This window comes from Haliotis rufescens, unplaced genomic scaffold (assembly GCF_023055435.1).
Source record: "Haliotis rufescens isolate VD_foot unplaced genomic scaffold, xgHalRufe1.0.p SCAF_2, whole genome shotgun sequence".
Taxonomy (NCBI): Eukaryota; Metazoa; Mollusca; class Gastropoda; order Lepetellida; family Haliotidae; genus Haliotis; species Haliotis rufescens.
The window spans coordinates 58,815,315-58,840,441 of NW_025963890.1; the positions used below are offsets into that span (position 1 = coordinate 58,815,315).

General features: G+C 39.6%; 2 protein-coding genes across 3 annotated transcripts in view; both read left to right on the forward strand.

Moving 5' to 3' along the window:
* LOC124141841 (cytochrome c oxidase subunit 5B, mitochondrial-like) lies at positions 1–6,160 on the forward strand. Its single transcript, XM_046509998.2, has 4 exons — positions 1–158; positions 2,077–2,165; positions 4,290–4,389; positions 5,800–6,160. Exons 1-4 carry the CDS (start codon positions 41–43, stop codon positions 5,913–5,915), a joined length of 423 nt encoding a protein of 140 aa, XP_046365954.1. The 5' UTR covers positions 1–40; the 3' UTR covers positions 5,916–6,160.
* A 5,700-nt stretch (positions 6,161–11,860) lies between these two features.
* The window catches only part of LOC124141851 (RB1-inducible coiled-coil protein 1-like), a 55,795-nt gene continuing 42,528 nt past the window's right edge, over positions 11,861–25,127 (forward strand). For both annotated transcript variants that reach the window (XM_048400262.1, XM_048400263.1), the window contains exons 1-4: positions 11,861–11,992; positions 19,250–19,393; positions 20,753–20,879; positions 21,845–21,926. In XM_048400262.1, the coding sequence (XP_048256219.1) occupies positions 19,326–19,393; positions 20,753–20,879; positions 21,845–21,926 (277 nt within the window). In that variant the 5' untranslated portion in view covers positions 11,861–11,992; positions 19,250–19,325. The remainder of the gene's footprint in view (positions 11,993–19,249; positions 19,394–20,752; positions 20,880–21,844; positions 21,927–25,127) is intronic.

Consider the following 25,127-nt stretch of genomic DNA (forward strand, 5'->3'; position numbering starts at 1 on the left):
CGAGATTTCACGATATTTGCTCTTGTGCACACTATCCAAAATGGCGTCGGCACTGTGTAGAACCGGGGCGGCAGTATTTCGCCGATCTGTGCTTTTTTCAAGTGCCAGGGCCTCATCTGGTGGCGGCCCGGCTGTTGACCAACAAAAAGGAAAAACTGGTCAGTTATATATACTGGTTTTCAATGGCTGCTTGTTAAATCCAGGATATCGTGTGTGGCGTGCAAAGTGTCTGTCAAGAAATGGCGACTGCTAACATTCATTTGCCCAACGAAACATTAACAAGTCAAAACAAATCAAATTGACGGGATTAACAGTTAATGTTGAGTATGCGTAAACTGAACATGTGTTGCTGTGATGTGTTGGTACAGCCTTATTTTGTAAATTTCAATGTCTGTGTCAGTATTGACAAAGGACATGTGAAGGTTACAGCATTGATAAGTGCCTAGCTGAATATTAAGATAACAAGACTAGTTCCTAGGCCCTAATTTAAGAAAATGAAACATACGATAGCAAAGGCTAAGATTAATTCATTTTTCGCATTTCCTCAGCTCAGTCGCCATGTATTATCATACATGTTGACTGCTTCTGTTGTCTATTGGTAAGGCATTAGCCTGGGGAGCAGAAGGTCGGGGTTTCAATCCTCTGTCGCATCATACCAAAGACGTTAAGAGATGGTTCTTGTTGTTACCCTGTCTTGCGCTCGGCATTAAGGGTCTAAAAAAGAAGTGTTTGGCTCGGAGTCGGAATACTGTCTGAGTGGGGTATTTATGTTAAACTGCGGCATTGTATGTCAGTGTGCTAGCACTATAAATCAGCATAAGTCCGATCTAGTACAAGCAACCACATGCACATGCATGCATGTCGCTAAATAAGTGCAATAATCTTGAATGCAACGTTAGGCCCCATTTCATCTCACCTCACCTCTCATGCATTTCCTAACCAACAAGGTTGTGTATCTGTCAAGATAATTACACCTACCCAAGTAATTTGGAAAGTTTGTACATCGTTTGACGTCCTGTGACCCAAAACTAACTTACTAAAGATGTAAAAACAGTAAAGTGTTGAAATTTTTCAAAGGAGGGGTGATGTGTCAGGTTGCAGGTCATACCCCTCATTGTTTTTCTTTTGCTGCACTTCAAGGAAAAGGGGTCCAAACCGGTACAAAACCATTTGAGATTACTTTTATTGGGTTTTACTTTTAACAATCTAAGGACAGCATTAGGCAACAGAAATGGCACCCATGAAAGTATGTTGCCTAGACTCTAAATAACAAAGATGGAATGGTGCTGACTGTGAACGATAAATGTTACTTGTGGTCTTTGAATACAAATCCTTTACGTGGTATACTGCAACAGTGATCAAAATTAAGGGTGGGGGTACTATTGTATACTTTATATTTTTGGACGACTATTTCATGATTTTGGTCGAGATTTACTTCAGTTTGATTGTCGAAGACATATGCAGTAATATAACTGAAATAACGTTCAAGGCAGCATTAAACCCAACTCACTGACTATGGTATAAAACTTGAGACTGCATGCTCAAGTCTATTTCTGTCTGTTTTGTCTTTGTCCATTTCGATTATGACCTTGGGGTGTTTTCCAGTGCAATGGGGGGCACGGGTGGCCCAGTCGTCTAAGGCGCCGCAATTCGCTGTGCAGTGTTACGTCACTTGGGCACGCCAGAAACCTATGATTGTGGGTTCGAATCCCGGTTTGCCCCGATTATTTCTCTAGGTTTGTCAGCACCATACCCGTGCTCGTGGGTTTCACCGAAGTGGTTAACGTCTAAGACCTGCATCACTTCGGGCTTTCCTCCCACATTAAGCTGACACGCCGCGATATAACTGGAATAATGTTAAAAGCGGCGTTAAACCCAACTCACTCACTCCAGTGCAAAAGTTTGCGCAGCGACGTAAAAGTTTCTCAAAATGGTACAGCATATAGCCCTGAAGTCTAGGCAATGTCACTGTCGTGAATTTAGGTGTTGATTTTTATCCCAGTGTCCTTAGCCTTGATAGTTAAGAATTCTGACATTTGTGTTCCTTGTTTCACAAGCATGTGTTTAATGTTTTAGCATCTGAGAAAGTCACCATGCCAGATGGACTTGGTCATGCTGTAGGCCCAGAGAGATTTGAGATGCTTGCCAAGCTAGCTGGTGTTGAGGTATGTTGTCAGTGCCCAAACCTTTTGCGTCTACTAGCCCCAACATGGCTCTGAGCATCATTAGAATAGAATTTAGTGCAGCCAAATGGACTATCATAACTGAGCATACTAGACCATAGGGGTGTGTATTTGCAACATTTGTAGTGCAAATGTATTGCGATACAGGTATCTCTATGTGATATATTGAGAGCTGAAGTGTTTGACATTAATTGAAGCTGTTTGTAAATGCACATTCTATTTTTTAACACCCGAAAGTAAAAATTCCACCGCATGGTCATATTTTTGCCCACTATACCGGAACAAAGAAATAAATATTGCAGTATGTATCGTTTGAAAAAACATTTCATTGACACCATGCAGTCAACTAAAATGGACCGAATTTTGTTAGACCTGGGGCATCAGACTAGTGACTAAGACTGTAATAGGCAAACTGAAATTTTTGAACCAGCAGAAAAATACAGAAATTCCAAGTATGAACTTACAGTAATCCATGTGAACTATTGAAAGTGTGAATTCATATTATTTCCAATTAAAGCTGAAATTGTATCATTTACTTTGCAATATCAAACATATTTTGTAGGACAACATGTCCAGTCACAATCCCCACCTGGACACTCAAACATGATCAAATTTACTATTTGTTTATGTCTTATACATTAGGGCTGGCTAAGAAGATCGATAATCAGAATTATTGTTGATGGGAAGAAATATTAACGATTGTCGATATGAAAACTGTGTCATTGATAACATCTTACATAAACCCCATGTAAACTATTGTGGTGAAATAGTTTAAATTTACCGAAACATGAAATATGTTGATTTCCTTCTGACTTTTTTACATATTTGCTCAAAGTTTTTTCTCCAATATTTATTGATAATTGATCGATATTTTGTAAATAATTATCAATCTCTTTGATCTATATCGATAGCCAGCCCTAGTATACATCATAAATTAAGATGTATATTCAACATGCTCATGTACTCACCATGCATATGTGTGCTAGGTGATTCCATAACACTTGTATTGAACTACGTAATCAGGTTAAAAATCTGTATGCCTGAGGGAACTGACTTAAGAGGTCACACATTTGACTCACCCCTTTAAAAACTAGCAAAAAGTGTGAATCCTTGTGAATTGTTCCAACTGGTCAGTAAAGTAAAATTTAGTAATCAAAATGGCACGGAATTTGTTGTGTATGATACAAACCTCCCAATTACTAGACATGATTATTTACAATATTATTTCCTGTAACGCTAGACATTTTGTATATGCAGCAATCACTACTGTCGTGTGTGATTTTCACTTATAATAACCTTTTATGTTCGTTAGGTCTCAGGGAATCAGTTAAACTTCCACTTCTGAATTTAAACTCCCATTAGCCAGTGAGATTTCAGAGAGGACTGGAAAAGGGATTACCAGTGGATGATTATTAGTTATTTTGAGTTGTGACTCGCTGCAAAACTCATGACTTACATACAATCCTCTTTGACTTACCAAGATAACCTACTGAATTCATTTCTTAAGCCCTCATATCTTATCATTCTCTTACATGGTTTTGATTTCCACTAGACATGCTAAAAACCTAAACAGAATGTTATGCTGTTATCTTATGTTGAGTTATAGGAAACTTGGGTGACCAAGTTGTCTGAATCACAACAATTCACTGAATTCTGAATTTTTCTATAATGAGTAAATTATGATGTATTCTTTTGCAGTTTTTAGTGCATCATGACTGGAGATAATGTTTTTGTGTCAGCTGTGTTTAAATGAAGTTGTCTTTATCTCCCTAGCTTACTTGAGATTAGACCGCCTCCGTGGTCTAGTGATAGAGTGTCTGCCCAGAGAGCGGAAGGTCTGGGGTTCGTTCCCCGGCCGCGTCATACCAAAAGACGTTAAAAGATGGTACTTGTTGTTACCGTCACTGCCACCCTGGCATGCTATCTCAGTGAGCTAGCACTATTAATCGGCATCAGTCCGGACAAGTAGAAGCACGCACGCACGCACACACATACACGTCGCTATTTAAGTGCAGGCTGCTGTGATATTGCTAGAATATACTAAATATATATTTATTCGCTCAAGTATGTTGGAAATGTTTTAGCAAATTACTATCTTTGTTTCAGGATCCTTTCGAAATGAAGGTCAAGTCAAGAGCTAAGGGAACATTTGAAGAACCAACTATGATTCCATCTTTGTATGAGAAAAGACTAGTTGGATGCATATGTATGTACATCTGAATATGTTGTCAAATGTTAATGAATGTTAGGCTTAAAAAAGTAAAAGAATTGGTTCTCAGGCAATGACTTTTGAAAATATAATGTGGGGCAGGTGGTGTTTTGTTTGTTTGTTTTGCTTGTTCAAACTAGTATGTAACCAACAGTTGTGTACCATCAACCTGGGAAAGGGCCTCCCTACATAAACAAGCACTCAAACTCCTGTAGTAAAGCAGTATGCATGTAAGGGGAAGTAACTGCGTACTGTATTGGATCACATTGTTTTTAAGTATTAGGATTTTTTAATATATTTTTGAAAATGGAAATAAAAACAAAACGTGCAGCAAACTTTATGATGATGCAGGCAGTGCCTGAGAACCAAGACTATTATTTTTTTTAGCCTTAACTAGTTTTGGCTATTTGGGATTTATTTAGACCTGTTCAGATGCTGATATTTGGCTCCAAAGTCTGAAGCAAATGTCAGTAAAACCTCTCAAATTTGAATTTTGTCATGTTTTTGTTTTGCAGAGGTGACTTGCATTTCACTGATTACAGTGTCAACAAATAAGCATTTGAATGACATACACCTGAATTTAAACAAAATAAGGACTTAAGAAAATCCCAATTTTGAGCAAAATTTGGTTTCTTGTCAAGTACACCTCATCCATTCATAGAAACAGCATCATATCTCCACTCCAACTGACAGTCTTGTTTTCATTTTTCCAAAGCCATAACAGCATGCAGTGTTTATGTTTGTTTGTCAAAAAAAACAAGTATTTTTTTTATTGATATGTATTTTTTGGCAAGGATTACAAGGACAAAGTTGTCCAGTGTTTAATGATCAGTGCCGATATGTTTAGGTTAGGTGCTGTTACACATGTATGTTAAAGTATGAGGGTTCAATTAAACTGGAGCATGTACCAGGTGAGAGCGTAACGTCTGCGGTTCGATCCCTGGCCTTGTCATACCAGAAGACATTAAAAGATTGTACTTGTTTCCCTGCCTGTTGCCTTTGGATTAAGGGGATAAAACAAATACTGAATGGCTCAAAGTCTTTATACTGTGTCTGAGTGGCGTATCTTTGATAAAACTCTTGCATGGTATCTCAGTAGGCTAGCACTATAAAACAAATCATTGTATCCCAATTACATGGAAGGATACTCATGATGTCAATCACTGGATTGGCAGTCGATTATTTACAGACTGCCGTCATATAGCTGGATTATTGCTGAGTGCGGCCTTAAACAACAATTACATAACTATTTTTTTCAAGAATTTTCTAGGACAATATATTTTTGTCATTAAAATCCCAACCCCCAAATATCAAATGGTCGGTCACTAAGATTGTTTGGCCCTGGAACAACAAACTCTTCCACTTCCCTCTGAATCTTTTGTTTCATTGATTGTATTTTTGCTTCAGGTGAAGAAGATGACATCAGCATAAACTGGATGTTTTTACACAAGGGAGAGGCCAAACGTTGTGAGTGTGGCTACTGGTTCAAACTGGATCCCCTGAAAAGTCAGGACTACAGTTAATGATACGGAATGGTTATGGGTGTTGTTGCATATAGTTCTAATATTATGTCAGGAACAGTAGGAATCCGTCACGATGAATCTTCTTTGAGTTGCATTACAAGTTCGGCCAATATCAGTGACCATGATCCGCATCAGCTCTTAACACCGACTTTATGAACAGTAAGCTCTTCATGTTATATCTATGCACTGTTCACTGATGTCATGTGTGTGTGAGGAATATGATTAATAAACAATTATCAAGGTTACTGTCTTGATTTTAGTCTTTTGTCCCTGGCCAAGAATCAAGTGGCTAAGTAATATATGAACAAGCTTTGTCCATCTATCATGATTTGTTTCCAATTTCATAATTTCTCATCTTTGTGAAATATACACAAACAGAAACTCAACATCCAATTTCTGAAATTATATGCAAAACATACTTGCATAGTACAATCAAAAACGTGTACATCAACTGTCAGGAAGAAACACCCCTTCGGTGGTTACGACGGTCTGATCAGAGTAGCTTTAGCTGTCATCCTGAAGGTGTTTTTGTCTTATGTAACAGCCCTGTGCAGTGGTGGTAACTCATAGTCGTCTTGCCCTAGGCCTATCACAGACACTTTGGTGGTGGTGTATTGCTTCAACAACCTGGGTACACTTGCACTAAACAATTTCAGTTACAATTGATCTTAGGCGCCTACAATCAACTTTACAATCACCGCACAATTGTCCTATTCCACTTGCACAAACTGATCTTAGCGTGATTGTACGACTGCTTGGATTTAAGATCGGGATACCCAGGACAGTGTCATGGCAACCATCTACAGGCTAGAGTTGGCCAATGATGTGACCTTGGTCTTGTGGCAATCTCTTACCAGAGATGTAGGAAGCCTGACGTCTGTACAGATCATGTTAGAAGCTGAATTGTTATTTGGTTCAGTGGTATTAGAACTTTTGTGAACAATAACATATTTGATGGAAACATCAAGTCACACTGTAACGATTTAATAAACTTAAATTTTAATGAAACGTTTAAGAGAAGCATCCCATGAGTACTACTGTGGGGAAGGGCCAAATACACTTTGCTTGCCTTAACATCTGGCAAGGAGAATTAATTGCCCACCACATTACCTGGGCACACTTGCACAAAGCGATCTTAGCGCTACGACTATTGTAAGCCTATGTTAAAGTACGGGAGTTACGATCATCTTAGCGCTAAGATCGCTTTGTGCAAGCGGGCCCTGGTACTGTTAAGTGGTTTATCTGGGCATCAATCAATTACTGTTGCATGTTGCAATTGAAACTAGATGAAACTGCTGACAGCTGCATCAGAGCACATTCATCCAACCTGCAGGGTACAAGTTAAAGATTTCAGTCAGCATGTTTACTGTATTTGGCCCAGGATGTGGAATGATGATTCCTGACCTATTTCCAGGAAGTGTCACCAGAACCTGACCATGATAGGAACTTATGTATCAATTATGTGAATCAGACGCCAAGATTTCATGCGAAAGGATGAATTGCTGGTGTACCTCATCAACATCTGTCACTTAATGGTCTAGTTAATGGGGTGTCTGCCAGAACAAATTGTTGGTTGTTACATCCCCTGCTGCATCATACCAAAGATGTTAAAAGATGGTACTTGTTGTTACCCTGGCTCGGCATTAAGGGGCTAAAAACAAGGACTGGTTGGCTTGGAGTCAGTACACTGTGGCTGAGTGGGGTATTCATGATTAACTGCGGCATGGTATCTCAGTGGGCTAGCACTATGAAACCCACATTAGTCCGTACTTGTCCAAGCACACACACGTCGCTATATAAGTGCAATATTCATGGACACGATGTTAAACCTCATTTCATCTCGCCAAACAACATTTGCCATGTGTGACAAATCGTAAAACGACACCCGAAAGTGAAGCAACCAGATTTGGATCACTGTTGGGCTGAATTGAGGATTCGAACTATGTATCCGCGGGACGTCTAATTTCACCTCTTGAAACCACTGGCCTACAGTACCCAAATTTATATATTTGTACACAGATAAACGACCGAAAAATCAGTACTGATTCAATGCGCAAAACAAAAAAACATATCTCCAGTTCTTGTCCGAGAAGTTGTTTTATCAAGTTGTCGATATAATCGATATAATCAGATCCAAACACTTACATTTTTATGAGCTGGGGCAATGTGAAAGCTCTTGGAGTCTGCCTCGTGATCAGGGTGTACACATTACAGACAGTGATCTGTAATACGGCCCACGCAAGTGTGTAATATTTTGGTAACTCTAGTTTAGTGCAGTCTGAAAATGAAGAAATTATCTTGGCTCCCTCTTGTAGTTTTTAAGATAATTTTACAACTTTTCCCCTGTAAAATATTCATTTCAGAGACTAGATGTTAGTCTACAACCTACATGAACAGCTGAGTTGTTGCGATAGAGAAGCTTCACAATGTGGTCGTATGACTTAGAAATATAGGTACATATCAGCTCACCATATCAGGAAACTCTAAACGGTGATACGAAATGAAACGAAACCCCACTTCAAAATGACTTAATGACAGTAGTTAGATGATCAATATTTGGAACCATGAAGGAACAGTCTCATTAACATTTGACAATGATGATTTCATTAAATCAACCAGCTGTTTAGATCCTTTTAGACACCGAGCATGATCACCCCATTCACCCGGCCCTATAGGTCGCCTCTTACGACCAGCACAGATTGTTAACGACGTTGCCCAAGGATATCGCCTGGCTGCAAGAAGCCAACACTCGCACGTGTTTGGCACAATTGTATTGGAGTTATCTCCCTTTGACCACTGGATGCATTTTAACAAAGACCCATCGTGCCTGAATCGCTGACAATTTATAAGGTTCTATGTTGTGCGTCGCCCAAATTTTCAGGAAACGCACAGTGTGGGCCCCTATAGTTTCTATGTGCAAGTATACACCGAGTAAGGAGATACCAGGGAGTGGGCGGGGGCTGAAATGCTCTGGGCCTAACTACGAGTGATTTGTGCTACACCATCAACAGTTTGCATGTAGTGAATACAATACATGCTTACAGAGAGAACAACCAGGCAGCATATGTCTGCAGTCGTTGACGTGACTTGTATTCTCTGATGGTGAAAACGGACAAAACTAGCTAACATGTCATCAAGTACATGTTCCAACATACAACAGCCATCCATTTCGGGGATGATGTTCCTGTTTCTGCTACTGTTATAAGAGGTGGACCCTGTCGACGGGTAACTCGGGTACTCAGATCGGGTGGGTACTGAGCAGGACCCGGGTACCCACGGGACTACCCGGACCCGTGTTGAGACACGTGATATATTGTATAATGACAAAAATTATCTAGAACTCTATGGTTACACTACAAGTCACTAATGTTTGCATTTCTTTCTAACTATGCACCTATTTCCTTCTGACTTGTATATGTTTGAATCAAGATAAAACTTCAGTCAACTTCAGTGTATGCATGACAAGATCGTTTTATACTTGTGTGTCTAAATACTAGTACATTTTGCCAGGGCTACGATCAAACTTTTCCCAAATTGGACAGTTTGTACCTATCTCTTGAGACCTACAGCGGGTACCGGGAAGGGTCGGGTAATAGCGGGTTGGGTACCCGGGTAGTAAATTTGGACTCGTCCCAGGGACAGCAGAGTTTAGAGGGGAAGATAGAGCATCGAAGATGATCCAAGATCAAGAAAACCTTCAACTGCCACCAGTAAGGAAAATGTTGATAAATACATGTGATTGGATTGTGGAACGTCAACGACTCAACACACGTCGCCATCTCTTATGCGAGAGTTGAGAACATTCTGACAGTGGACATTGTTTGTTGTTTAACGCCGCACTCAGCAATATTCCAGCAATATGACGGCGGTCTGTAAATAATCATTTTTTTACCAGACATTCCAGTGATACGGTGACATGCATCAACCAAGTCTGCGAGCCTGACCCGATCCCGTTAGTCGCCTCTTACGACAAGCTTTGTCCCCTTTACGGCAAGCATGGTATTTTGAAGACCTATTCTACCCCGGATCTTCACGAACTGGACATGACAAAGGTTTCAGCACATTGATCAGAAAATATCCCGGTTGAAGGGAGTGGCTTTAGTTGATAACTTGGATCAGTATTGATACTGTGAGGCCATCATTCAAGTACCATTGAGACTTGACCGGGATGCTGCAGTTTCCATGGTTTCCATAGGTGATACACTAACAGTACTCCATTGATGACAATAAGTGAAATGATTATTAATAGATAAGTGTTAAACGCATACTGTCTATCATGCTCATGACTCGATGTCAAATATTATGGCTTTGCCTGCGAATGGCCATATGGAGGTAGAATATATTTATTTAAGCTGAGATATTCTTTTGAAGCAGATATATTATTATAAAATATTGTGCTGTGGAAAACTAAGGAAAAAAGTCATCGTTACTAAGTTATAGAAAAGACTAATGACGACCTGTCTACAAGTGTACTTCATGAGGCTTGTTGTATATATCTTTATTTGTTATGTATTATTGATGAACTACTGTATTTATCTGAACATGTAAAACTGATATCTCCCTCGAGGGAAATAAAACTATATTCCGGAGGTACTTTCAGTTTGCCTCAATGACTATATGGTCTTCCGAAAAAGATCGTGAAGATGAGTAAGAAAATACATATTAAATGTATATTACAAATATTTTCACGTCAAACAACATATGCGCCAATATATCAAATTTCATATATCACGAGATGAGATAAACATGTTATTTAACAGGACAATAGAAATGTACGTCATAAAATATATCAGCATGTCTACAGTTTATACGTTGGTTGGTTGGCTGCATGGTTTGTTGTTTTACGCCGCACTCAGCAATATTCCTGCTATATGACGACGGTCTGTAAATAATCGAGTCCGGACCAGACAATCCAGAGATTGACATCATGCGCATCGATCCACGCAATTGGGATCGATGACATGCATCAACCATGTCAGAGAGCCTGACGACCCGATCCCGTTAGTCGCCTCTTGCGACAAGCATAGTCGCCATTTACGTCAAGTATGGGTTGCTGAAGATCTATTTTACCCCGGATCTTCACGGGTCCAGTTTATACACGTAGCATTATCTGATACCACCACGGCCAACCTACTTCTAGCATGGTTATACTGGATGTGTTAAGCCTATCTGTTTGTGGGAGAATTTATACACTTGACCTGACTCCGGTATCTCGGTCAACTGTTGAGTAGACTGATGCGTAGTATGTAAAAGTTAAGCGTAGGGTGGAAACTCCCACACATCACACCTGATAAAAGGACACGCATATATCGTTTTCAACATCCTGCTAGGTCTCCCTTCAGCTTTGTCGCGATGAGATGTGCAGCTCGTGGTATTCATGAACGTTTTCGACTGATATAACCACATCGATCGGTTGATATAATGGCAATAATAATTATACTTATTCAATCCGACGTCTCAGTTGATCGTGTTCTAAGTTGGTGTATTTCGTATTTTAATTTTTATTGGTTGGATTATAACGCAAGAAAGGGAAATAATGCACGCGGACACATACGCAAACACGTACGCACAACTATACACACACACAGTAAAGTCATTTTAAGTAACTAATGAAGGAGTAACGATATACTCCGAAACGTTGTGTTCCTCATAATAAAGAAGTTGACATCCATAAATTCGCTTCCTTGTGTCTATATACAGCTAAATCTGTATACGATTCATATATTTTCGTAAAAAACATAATATTAGGAAAGTATGATTATACTCATAACAACGTATTGTGTAAAAATTGAGACATGGTAATGTATAAACATAGTTTCCTTTTGTTTCTTTGAATGAATTCATTACAGTCGTTTTTCCATGCATGACCAATCATTTCGGTCAGTCGCGAAATTTATTACGTGGAGTTACCTCCCTTCAAACTCTTCAGTGCGCGAAGGCGAAAGAATATGTAAACACTTCCCTTATTATTGTTGGAAAACGCATTTTAAACAACTTTGGAGCCTAATTGTGAAGTATTGGAAGGACAAAATGTAATGCAGCAACAACGAAAAGATAGTTTGATCTATCTTATGCAGGTAAATATTGATTTGTGTAGCTATTTTATTATAATTAGTCAGTTTTCAACGTTGTCTAAATCACTATTCGATTTGTTATTGTTGAGCTAGCTGAGGTCAGTCCAGTTCCTAGTCTGTTTATATTTAGTAACAGTGCAACACCGCGAGTTTCTATAAAATAAACTAATATGGCAATCTTTCCATAGTTTAAGATTAGAATACAATCAATTGCAAAGATCGAATGGCAAATTCTTACATAATCAAGGCTATATTTTTTCCGTTGTTTGAGTAATTGTTACGCTGACCTCGTCAGCTGTTTCGTCAGTTACTCTGACAGCTTGAAATACACATCGTCATGACAATGGCTTCTGCCATTAGCCTACTAACGTACTTAAAATAACTATGATGGTGGACTGAAGGTAAGATACTTGTTATTTAATACAGATCTGTTTCTGGTTGACTAACTTGGCATTATGAACGGTCTTATTTTGATGATATTTGAACATGATCCCATTTGAATCCCCAATGAACTTTGGGTTAACAGGCCCACCCAAAGTATATTTACCCAACTGTAAAAGTAATTTGTCAGTTCATTTGTACACTGTGCCATTTGCATATTGTTGAATACAGTGGATATTTATTTCATGTTCAATATCTCAGCAAATCATTATTAATGCCAACTGTGTTTAGTCATGTTGATCCTTTGTTATAATAATATTTCATTATGACTCACATGCATTAATTAATTACATGATTTACAACCTCTTTAATATACTTGATTACATGTGGCATCCAAAATAAGAACAATTAATGACTTTCTTGAAAAAATACACGTGAAACAGAAATATGAAGTATTTATCGATGGATTTAAAATCATGAAGATAATGTTGAATACATATGTATATGTTTGCTTGTCATCAAGCTAATAAGTAGAAACATTATAAAACCTTTTATATCTACTACTTGTTAAATCTTTGTAGGTAAGCATGCATTTTACCGCATACCAACTCACCATGTATATTTGATGCTGTAAATACTGCGAAAAGTGACAGAGTGTCCATTTGAAAAATAGGGGCATAAACATGATAAATTCAAAATGAGAAGAAACATTAATCTGCATGCATTTGTAAATTTTATGGTTAAATATGATTCAACCTCAAAGTTGATTATCAGAGCAATACATAATCATGGGAAAAAAACATTAACATCAACAAATGACTTGGAAATAGGAATTCCATGATGCCATGTGGCTTTAGTTACACACAGTCAGGGCCACATGTCAACATGTGTGGTATTTTCTTGTGACGTTGGTAACTTACAAAAGAATGTATTAGAAACAAGCCCCCTCAAATTCTGTAATTTTAGCAAGGCAGCTAAAATCGTATTTGAAAAACAGAAACAGGTATTACATTTACGAGGGAACATGTGTGCATCCCCTTCTAAAATGGCAGAACGTATCTGGTAAATTGTATCTTGGCTCTGTGGAGCCCCTCTTTTTTTAGGAAATAGAGTTATATGGTCATGTTAGTCTATAGTCTTTATAAGCAATGGTGAAGTGATTAACTGAAGTAACCAGTTTTGGAGCAGTAATTTCCACATGGACTGAGATATTGTGTGCAATATACCTATGTGATGTATGCACTATAATCATGATAGCATACATCATATTTTTACTCAACAATTTTACTTGACTTTTTCAAAACTTTCAAACATTGACACCACTATAAATTAAGTAATGTTGCGATATTTTGAAATTTTGTGTATATGATCTGTGTCTTTGATTCAATTGTTGTGTCTTAGTGGTTGCTGTCTGCATGACACATGTGTCACTGATTTATATGTTGTGTCTTAATGGTTGCTGACCTCATGACTCATGTGTCACTGATTTAACTGTTGTGTCTTAGTGGCTGCTGACCTCATGACACGTGTCACTGATTCAATTGTTGTGTCTTAGTGGTTGCTGGCCGCATGGCACATGTGTCATTGATTCAGCTGTTGTGTCTTAGTGGCTGCTGACCTCATGACATGTGTCACTGATTCAACTGTTGTGTCTTAGTGGCTGTCTGACCACATAACACGTGTCACTGATTCAACTGTTACTTAGTGGTTGCTAACCCTATGACACATGTGTCACCGATTCAATTGTTGTGTCTTAGTGGCTGTCTGACCACATGACACATGTGCCATTGATTCAATTGTTGTGTCTTAGTGGTTGCTGGCAGTATGACACATGTGTCACTGATTCAGCTGTTGCTCAGTGTCTATCTGACCACATGTCTCATGTGTCACTGATTCAACTGTTGTATCTTAGTGGTTGCTGGCCACATGACACATGTGTGACCGATTCAATTGTTACTTAGTTGTTGCTGACCACATGACACATGTGCCATTGATTCAATTGTTGTGTCTTAGTGTTTGCTGGCCGCATGACACATGTGTCACTGATTCAACTGTTGTCTCTTAGTGGCTGCTGACCACATGACACATGTGTCATTGATTCAATTGTTGTGTCTTAGTGGTTGCTGACCACATGACACATGTGTCACTGATTCAACTGTTACTTAGTGGTTGCTGACCACATGACTCATGTGTCACTGATTTAACTGTTGTGTCTTAGTGGCTGCTGACCTCATGACACGTGTCACTGATTCAATTGTTGTGTCTTAGTGGTTGCTGGCCGCATGGCACATGTGTCATTGATTCAGCTGTTGTGTCTTAGTGGCTGTCTGACCACATGACACATGTCACTGATTCAACTGTTGTGTCTTAGTGGTTGCTGGCCACATGACACATGTGTGACCGATTCAATTGTTACTTAGTGGTTGCTGACCACATGACACATGTGTCACTGATTCAACTGTTGTGTCTTAGTGGCTGTCTGACCACATGTCTCATGTGTCACTGATTCAACTGTTGTATCTTAGTGGTTGCTGGCCACATGACACATGTGTGACCGATTCAATTGTTACTTAGTGGTTGCTGACCACATGACACATGTGTCACTGATTCAACTGTTGTGTCTTAGTGGCTGTCTGACCACATGACACATGTGCCATTGATTCAATTGTTGTGTCTTAATGGTTGCTGGCAGTATGACACATGTATCACTGATTCAGCTGTTGCTTAGTGTCTATCTGACCACATGTCTCATGTGTCACTGATTCAACTGTTGTATCTTAGTGGTTGCTGGCCACATGACACATGTGTGACCGATTCAATTGTTACTTAGTTGTTGCTGACCACATGACACATGTGCCATTGATTCAATTGTTGTGTCTTAGTGTTTGCTGGCCGCATGACACATGTGTCACTGATTCAACTGTTGTCTCTTAGTGGCTGCTGACCACATGACACATGTGTCACCGATTCAACTGTTACTTAGTGGTTGCTGGCCGCATGCCACATGTGTCACTGATTCAACTTTTGTGTCTTAGTGGCTGTCTGACCACATGACACATGAGCCATTGATTCAATTGTTGAGTCTTAGTGGTCGCTGACCACATGACACATGTGTCACTGATTCAACTGTTACTTAGTGGTTGCTGACCACATGAAACATGTGTCACTGATTCAACTGTTGCGTCTAAGTGGCTGTCTGACCACATGACACATGTGCCATTGATTCAATTGTTGTGTCTTAGTGGTTGCTGGCTGCATGACTCATGTGTCACTGATTCAACTGTTGCGTCTAAGTGGCTGTCTGACCACATGACACATGTGCCATTGATTCAATTGTTGTGTCTTAGTGGTTGCTGGCTGCATGACTCATGTGTCACTGATTCAACTGTTGCGTCTAAGTGGCTGTCTGACCACATGACACATGTGCCATTGATTCAATTGTTGTGTCTTAGTGGTTGCTGGCTGCATGACTCATGTGTCACTGATTCAACTGTTGCGTCTAAGTGGCTGTCTGACCACATGACACATGTGTCACTGATTCAATTGTTGTGTCTTAGTGGTTGCTGGCTGCATGACTCATGTGTCACTGATTCAACTGTTGCGTCTAAGTGGCTGTCTGACCACATGACACATGTGCCATTGATTCAATTGTTGTGTCTTAGTGGTTGCTGGCTGCATGACTCATGTGTCACTGATTCAACTGTTGCGTCTAAGTGGCTGTCTGACCACATGACACATGTGTCACTGATTCAATTGTTGTGTCTTAGTGGTTGCTGGCTGCATGACTCATGTGAATAGGTCTTAAGCAACCCATGCTTGCTGTAAAAGGCTACTAACGGGATCGGCTCAGGCTCACTGACTTGGTTGATGCATGTCATCCTATCCAAATAGCGTAGATCAATGCTCATGATGTCAATCACTGGATTGTCTGGTCCAGACAGGGGGCACGGGTGGCCCAGTCGTCTAAGGTGGCATGATTCGCTGTGCAGAGTTGCATCCCTTGGGCACGCCAGAAACCTATGATTGTGGGTTCGAATCCTGGTTCGCCCTGATTATGTTTCTAGGTTTGTCAGCACCATACCCGTGCTCTGGGTTTCACCAAAGCGGTAAATGTCTGAGGCCAGCATCTCTTCAGGCTTTCCTCCCACATTAAGCTATTACGACATGATATAACTGGAATACTGCTAAAAGCGGCATTAAACCCAACTCACTCACTTTGGTCCAGACTCGATTATTTACAGACTGCCATCATATAGCTGGAATATTGCTGAGTGCGGCGTTGAACAACAAACAACAAACAAACAAACCTCCTTCCTGAGAAAAGCAAACTAGCAAGTGCTCAGACCAATGAACACTCAGATGACATCACACAAGGAGCAATATTATTCTTGAAACATGTGCAACAGTCTTCAATGTAAGCATGATAAGGCAACAGTTTGGCCTAAACTAAACCAGGCCAATGGCCACTTGACTTCTTTGATTTATAAACAGCCTCATTTAAGTACTTGGCTATAAATAGACAAACATCACTACTACACCGCATGTCAGCCCTGTGTCTTCCTGGCTGATGGAGGATCCTAGTGTTTACAAACTAGTGAAGTGCTGATGCTGCTATTTTAGCCAATCAGAGGATTTATCAGCTTGTCATATTTTCTATATCGATTCAGTAACATCTGTATAAGAGCCTTTCCTACAGATCATTGTTTCTCTTTTCATAGTTATTCTGTGAATATTCATAGATGAAATTGTGAACATGGTGAGAAAAGTTTGTGGCTTGAAGAGTTTTTCATCATTCACACTACCTGCTAATGACCTGGGCTTGATTCAGAACATGTGTGACCCGTGAAGATCCGGGGTAGACTAGGTCTTCTGTAACCTATGCTTGTTGTAAGAGGCGACTATGTTTGTCGTAAGAGGCGACTAACGGGATCGGGTGGTCAGGCTCGCTGAAGATCCTTGTTAAAATAGGTCTTCAGCAACCCATGCTTGTTGTAAGAGGCGACTATTTTTGTCGTAAGAGGCGACTAATGGGGGGGGGGGGGGTTCAGGCTTGCTGACCTGGTTGATGCATGTCATCGTATCCCAATTGCGTGATTGATGCTCATGATATCAATCAATGGACTTGTCCAGACTTGATTATTTACAGACCGCGGTCATATAGCTGGAATATTGCTGAGTGCGGCGTTAAACAGCAAACAAACTGTACATGTGTACAGTATCTGCTACTGTGAGACACACGTGAGTAAGCATGGTAAGGAGGTGGTTTGACAATTTAACAACCTTCATTTTAAAACTTTATACTTGTCTGTTTCCAGTGTTGTAGAGGTGAGATGTCTGCTGCTATGTGAGACAATTGAGATAGGAGCTGGTTTGACAGTATATAACAACTGTCAGTTTAAACTAAATTGTCCGTTTCCAGTGTTGTAGAGGTGAGATGTCTGCTGCTATGTGAGACAATTGAGATAGGAGCTGGTTTGACAGTATATAACAACTGTCAGTTTAAACTAAATTGTCTGTTTCCAGTGTTGTAGAGGTGAGATGTCAGCTGCAATGTGAGACAACTGAGATAGGAGCTGGTTTGACAATATATAACAACTGTCAGTTTAAACTAAATTGTCTGTGTTCCAGTGTTGTAGAGGTGAGATGTCTGCTGCCGTGTGAGACAACTGAGATAGGAGCTGGTCTGACAATTTATAACAACTGTCAGCTTAAACTAAATTGTCTGTTTCCAGTGTTGTAGAGGTGAGATGTCTGCTGCCGTGTGAGACCACTGAGATAGGAGCTGGTTTGACAATATATAACAACTGTCAGCTTAAACTAAATTGTCTGTTTCCAGTGTTGTAGAGGTGAGATGTCTGCTGCCGTGTGAGACCACTGAGATAGGAGCTGGTTTGACAATATATAACAACTGTCAGCTTAAACTAAATTGTCTGTTTCCAGTGTTGTAGAGGTGAGATGTCTGCTGCCATGTGAGACCACTGAGATAGGAGCTGGTTTGACAATATATAACAACTGTCAGTTTAAACTAAATTGTCTGTTTCCAGTGTTGTAGAGGTGAGATGTCAGCTGCAATGTGAGACAACTGAGATAGGAGCTGGTCTGACAATATATAACAACTGTCAGTTTAAACTAAATTGTCTGTTTCCAGTGTTGTAGAGGTGAGATGTCTGCTGCCGTGTGAGACCACTGAGATAGGAGCTGGTTTGACAATATATAACAACTGTCAGTTTAAACTAAATTGTCTGTGTTCCAGTGTTGTAGAGGTGAGATGTCTGCTGCCGTGTGAGACCACTGAGATAGGAGCTGGTTTGACAATATATAACAACTGTCAGTTTAAACTAAATTGTCTGTGTTCCAGTGTTGTAGAGGTGAGATGTCTGCTGCCGTGTGAGACCACTGAGATAGGAGCTGGTTTGACAATATATAACAACTGTCAGTTTAAACTAAATTGTCTGTTTCCAGTGTTGTAGAGGTGAGATGTCTGCTGCCGTGTGAGACCACTGAGATAGGAGCTGGTTTGACAATATATAACAACTGTCAGTTTAAACTAAATTGTCTGTGTTCCAGTGTTGTAGAGGTGAGATGTCTGCTGCCGTGTGAGACCACTGAGATAGGAGCTGGTTTGACAATATATAACAACTGTCAGTTTAAACTAAATTGTCTGTTTCCAGTGTTGTAGAGGTGAGATGTCTGCTGCTATGTGAGACAATTGAGATAGGAGCTGGTTTGACAATATATAACAACTGTCAGTTTAAACTAAATTGTCTGTTTCCAGTGTTGTAGAGGTGAGATGTCTGCTGCTATGTGAGACAATTGAGATAGGAGCTGGTTTGACAATATATAACAACTGTCAGTTTAAACTAAATTGTCTGTTTCCAGTGTTGTAGAGGTGAGATGTCTGCTGCCATGTGAGACAACTGAGAAAAGAGCTGGTTTGACAATTTAACAACCAGCCATGTTGTACATCTTCCATGTGGATACTGGCACTATGATGACCTTTGACATGAACCTGGCCATGGAAAAGTAAGTACCAAATATCCTGTCTCGTGTTGATTAAATATTAAACACATTTATGACTGAGGACTCGGCATTTTGTCACCACTAGCCCCTTTCCGTAACCTGCAAGAAGACTCGTCCCCCTAACGATGAATGTTATGTGCGACAATACCTCAAACCAATCAGAATGTGGGTATGACTTCAAGTACTTTGGTCAAAGAATCCCTTGGGAATAATTTTTTGATTTTACATATGTCTTGCATCTAAAAATATACCCTAGATACAGTTAAATGTGTTCAATCACACTGTATAAATACCTTAAGTCCTGATGTGTTTAAACAGCATATAGAATATATATGACATGGGGGGGAATAAACGTGAATCATAACGAGTTGACAATTCTTTTAACTATGCCTGTGCCTACGGAACACCAGTTGCAAAAATGGCCCCGAGATGGGCACGAGTCGCCAATCGGCGTGTCCTGGGATAACACGAGCTGGTCATGAATGAGAACTCAGGTGTTAGCGCTGGACACAATTTTGATAAGTTTCTCACACTACGGATACCAAGGATACATTAACTGAAAATTCCGTTCGTTCGCTCATTCCTCCTTCCAAGGACATGTTCCATGTTTTGAATATTTTTACTTAAACATTTGTGCGACCTATAACTTGAGAACTACTGCATGGATTCTTTTCAAACTTTGGGATTACTAATACTAATAGAAGAGAAGCAGTGCAAAGTTTGATTTTGATATGTGTATTTTCTAAAAATAATACACACAAGTTTTTAACTTTGAAAATGTTGAATGTCTTTTTTACTTCAACATTTGTGCGACCTATAACTTGAAAACTACTTCCTGGATTATTTTCTAATTGGGCTTACAGTTTCTTTGCCAGTAGGAAAGGTGCAGTGGAAAGTTTGATTTCGATAAGTGGATTTTATGAGAAAATATTGCTTTTTTCATGTCCAAGCTTGCCAATGATGCACCAGTCTTATATCATTCAAGAGAAACCGGCTCAAACGTTAAGGCATCAATATATATCTAGAATATAAAAATTGTTCTTCAGCTGATGTTGGGGGTCGGGGGTATTAGTGAGCCCTGCTCACTTTTTGCATTGTTGTAACATGGAATAAGTATATTTTGTCATAAGAGATATGCTGTTTTTGCAATCATTCCTTCCTTCATTTTTCCTAATGAAAGTTGGATAAGATACAAGACGTTTTAGGTTGCTAATCATGCAAATGATTGATTATCAAAAACACCATAGGCTTTCCAGGTTAAAAATGTGAAATTGAATGTTGACAATGATTATTGTGAGTAGGACCCATGTTGTCCATGACCCAGCAGTGTTGTATTCAGTGTCTGAGACTGTTGTGTTGCAGTGTGTCGGTTCTGCAGTCAGTCATCTCCAGCATGTGCCACATCTCCGAGGACAAGCAGGTGCTTCTCATCAGTGGTGGGGAGAGCCTCGACCCCACACAGAGGGTGGCCAAGTACAGCGCTGGCACGGTACAACTCGTTCACTACCTCAAGCCTTCAGAACGGTTCTTTTCATATTTGATGAGGGGGCACAGGTGGCCCAGTTGTCTAAGGCGCCGCAATTCGCTGTGCAGAGTTGCGTCCCTCGGGCACGCCAGAAACCTATGATTGTGGGTTCAAATCCCAGTTCACCCCGATTATGTTTCTATGTTTGTCAGCACTAGATCCATGTTTGTGGGTTTCACCGAAGTTGTAAACGTCTAAGATCTGCATCACTTCGGGCTTTCCTCCCACATTAAGCTGACACGCCATGATATAACTGTAATACTGTTAAAAGCAGCGTTAAACCCAACTCACTCACTCACTCACTCTTAACTATGTATGTAACGTACCCTACTTACTCTTTACTTTGTAAACTCACACACTCACTCATATTTGATGATTGTTAACCCTGTTGTCATGTATTTTTGCCAAATTGGTAATGACGTAGAAGATTGTCGTCAAATGAAAGGCTTCAGATTATGCTCATACCATTTGTCTCAAGCAAAATCACTGCCTCACTGGGGGGGGGGTGAACAACTAGTATGTAACCAATAAACAGTTGTGTAATCAATAAGCAATGGTGTACAATCAACCTGGGAAAGGGCCTACCTACATAAATGTATTCCTTGATGAGTAAAATACTGGAATACAGTATTTGACTACCGTTGGACTTGGAATATTTAAGGATTTTTAAATTATTTTTAAAAAATGGAAATAAAAACGAAACATGTGGCAAACTTTATGATTATGCGGCCAGTGCCTGAGAACAAAGACTACTTTTTTTTTAACCAAGGTAGATTCATTACATAAGTGGCTTCAAGATTCAGTTGAATTGGTGTCACTTATTAACACTGACATCATTTAATGCAAAGAAATAGGAAAGATAAGTATCATTATGTTCTTACAAGTTTGATGATTTCATTAATATTCTATTATTCTATCACTCTTCACAGGACACCAACCCAATCTTCCTGTTCAGCAAAACCACCATAGAGGCGGCCACACCCCCCTCCCCCAGCATACACTATGGATCAGGTGAGTTCAGCATTGATGAAACTGTACATGACCCACAGAACTGACTGGTACCCAGGATATAATTATCCAAGTGGGCTGACAGTAGTTAATTTGATGGATACCCTTTAAGAGAAAGTTAAAGAAAACCTACAATTGGAAGGCTGTGCCCACCAGACATGACAGATTAACTTTAGTCAAATGAACAAATTGAATGTTTTAACTTATCAGTAATATATTCCAGAACACAGAAGGTCTCCAATGCTCCATGCTAGAAATTATTGTATGGATAAAATTTATAACATTACTGTTGCTCATTCTATCAGTCACTGGTTTGTCTGGTCCAATACGAGAGTGTCATGCTGTATTACTGATCGCAATCTAAAACATTCACTCATTCAACACATTCCTTAATGCATTCACATTATTCAGAATCTCAAAATTTAACCACTCTGTAGAACAGCAGTATAACACCCTCATTGATAAAACTATACCCCTTCATTACATATTTTGGACCGCCTCCCTGGTCTAGCGGTAAAGCATCAACCGCGAGTGAGAAAGGTCAAGGGTTTGATCCCGGCCTTGTCATACCAAAAGACTTTAAAATATGGTATTTGTTGTTACCCTGCCTGGCACTTGGCTAAAACAAGGACTAGTCGGCTCGGAGTCAGTATACTGTATCTGATTTGGGTATTCATGTTAAACTGCGGCATGGTATCTCAGTGGGCGAGCACAATAAAATCAGCATAAGTCCGAACTGGTACAAGCAGCCACACACATGCGTTCATGCACGTTGCTTTATGAGTGCAATAATCTTTGACCCGATGTTAAGTCCCATTTAACCTTTTACATATGATATACCTGTATAATAAGTGATCTTGATGAAGAACAGTGAGGTCCTGTGACCCCTAAGGACAATCAAGAACACATTGTCTCATCCCAAGTTAAAGACAAGAGGGGTGCTGATGTCAGACATGTGTCTTTCAAAGGTGGGATGAACTATGTGTTAACAGGCTGTATAACAAGTACTCATATGTAACAAACATACCCCCAACAATAACAAGGTGAACTAGTAAAGAAGCACAATATATCCAGTCATATTGTGTGACCATATCTATCCATGTTGTATGACATAATAGGTTAATTTTCCTGATTTATCAGTGGGTTCAAGGTACGGGGTTATTTCAGTTCCTACTTGAGTGGATATAAATCTATTCTTTAGTCATTTGCTTCACTTCAGTGTACCCGTGAAGATCCAGGGTAGAGTAGGTCTTCAGCAACCCATGCTTGACGTAAAAGGCGACTATACTTGTCGTAAGAGGCGACCAACGGGATCGGGTGGTCAGGCTTGCTGACGTGGTTGATGCATGTCATCAAATTGCGTGGATCAATGCTCATGATGTCAATCACTGGATTGTCTGGTCCAGACTCAATTATTTACAGACCGCCATCATATAGCTGGAATATTGCTGAGTGCGACGTTAAACAACAAACAAACAAATCACTTCAGTGACTGAACCACACAGTGTGTGGATGTGTATTCAGTCAATCAGTGTCTCTATGGTTACCAACACTGATGTATATTGTGAAATGTTAGTTGGATAAATTGCTCATTGAGGTCAGATTACTGTTATGTTTTATGTTACTGACCATATCATATCAGATATATAATCCAACTTTGTACTCAACAGGAATAAATAATGATAAATAAAGGAAGTTACCGGTACTGAAGAATTGACTTCAATATTGTTTGAGTTTATGGAGGTATAAATAAAACAAGCTGGTGTGCAAACTGTGCAAAATATGCACATCGGTTTTTTACATTTATAACTCCATAAATGCAAATATATATTGAAATCAATTCTTATAAATAATTCAACAGGAATAACTTCACAGATTGCTTATTGAAAGATTAGCAAACATAAAACTGTAGACAACAGTACAGAATCAGTGATATTGAAGGGCACAATAATGCAACACAGCATTGCCCCTCAATCTGTTATCAGCCAATCAGGAAACAATAGTTTGTTAGTGGGTGTGGCCTTTTTTTTCTCGCTTTTTCTGACATAAACACAAAACATTTTTGCTTGGTTAGCCAATCAAATGCCACAGAATGTATTTATTCTGTCTTAAACAATATGTGTAGTAAGCATGGTTAATGAAGTCCTGTTTAGAAAGTAGCACTGTACACAGTGTTTGAGAGGGGGAAGGGGGGTGTGATGTAAGGCTCTTGAGGTCTTCTCTCCTGTGGTATTTTAATGTAGGGGCTGCGTAATTCTTTTACTTTTACCGTTAGGGTTATGACAAGGACCTTTGAAGATCGGGGGTAGAATAGGCCTTCAGCAACCCATGCTTGCTGTAAGAAGCAACTATGTTTGTTTGTCGTAAGAGGCGACTAATGGGATCGGGTGGTCAGGCTCGCTGACTTGGTTGATGCATGTCATCGATCCCAATTGCGTAGATTGATGCTCATGAAGTCAGTCACTGGATTGTCTGGTCCAGAGTCGATTATTTACAGACTGCTGTCATAGCTGGAATATTGCTGAGTGCGGCGTTAAACAACAAGCAAACAGCAAAACAAGGACCCCTTGACATTCAGCAACTTCATGCCTCATTTCAAACACTGTGTACAATTTACGTATGAGATATTTGTGAATACTAAACTAGCAGGATACAGTTGTCGTGGAAGTAGTTGCAGAATTAACATACTAATAGTTGTGATATCTTCAAATTGTACTCTTTCAAAGTAGTATTATGATATAATGTAAGTTGTGTGAGTTTCAAAGCAATATCAGCTTCATATTCTAGAATTATAGTGGGGAAGTTATATAGAGCATCATCACTGCAGCTGTGGTGATTGTTGAGATATGAGCCTGAATACATGCACAGATATGGAAACTCAGTAAGAAGACATAACTCAGTAAACAATCTCATTAAAATCAGATCTTAGTTCTTGCTACCATTTAAACAAAGATCCGAGAACTTCCCACTACAGGATATGTCAGAACGACCTTTCGCGACCTTGACCGACTAATGAAGTGAATAAGACGTCAACATTAACCAATCAGAAAACAGCTTTCTCGAGCTAAGCGATACCAGTTTCAAACTGGCAACTTCCATTCTAGAAAAAAGCTTTAAAGAATTTTGTCACAATGTTTTTCATTCAAAATTTGAAAACTGAACGAAAGTACATACTGGAATGTCTCATAGATGGTCTAGATTGTA

Bases quoted from the DNA above. Each gene is read 5' to 3' on its own strand.
- LOC124141841 (XM_046509998.2), top strand. From the start codon at position 41: ATGGCGTCGGCACTGTGTAGAACCGGGGCGGCAGTATTTCGCCGATCT. The intron at 2,166-4,289 runs GTATGTTGTCAG...TCTTTGTTTCAG, and splicing joins CCAAGCTAGCTGGTGTTGAG to GATCCTTTCGAAATGAAGGT. The intron at 4,390-5,799 runs GTATGTACATCT...TTTTTGCTTCAG, and splicing joins AAGACTAGTTGGATGCATAT to GTGAAGAAGATGACATCAGC.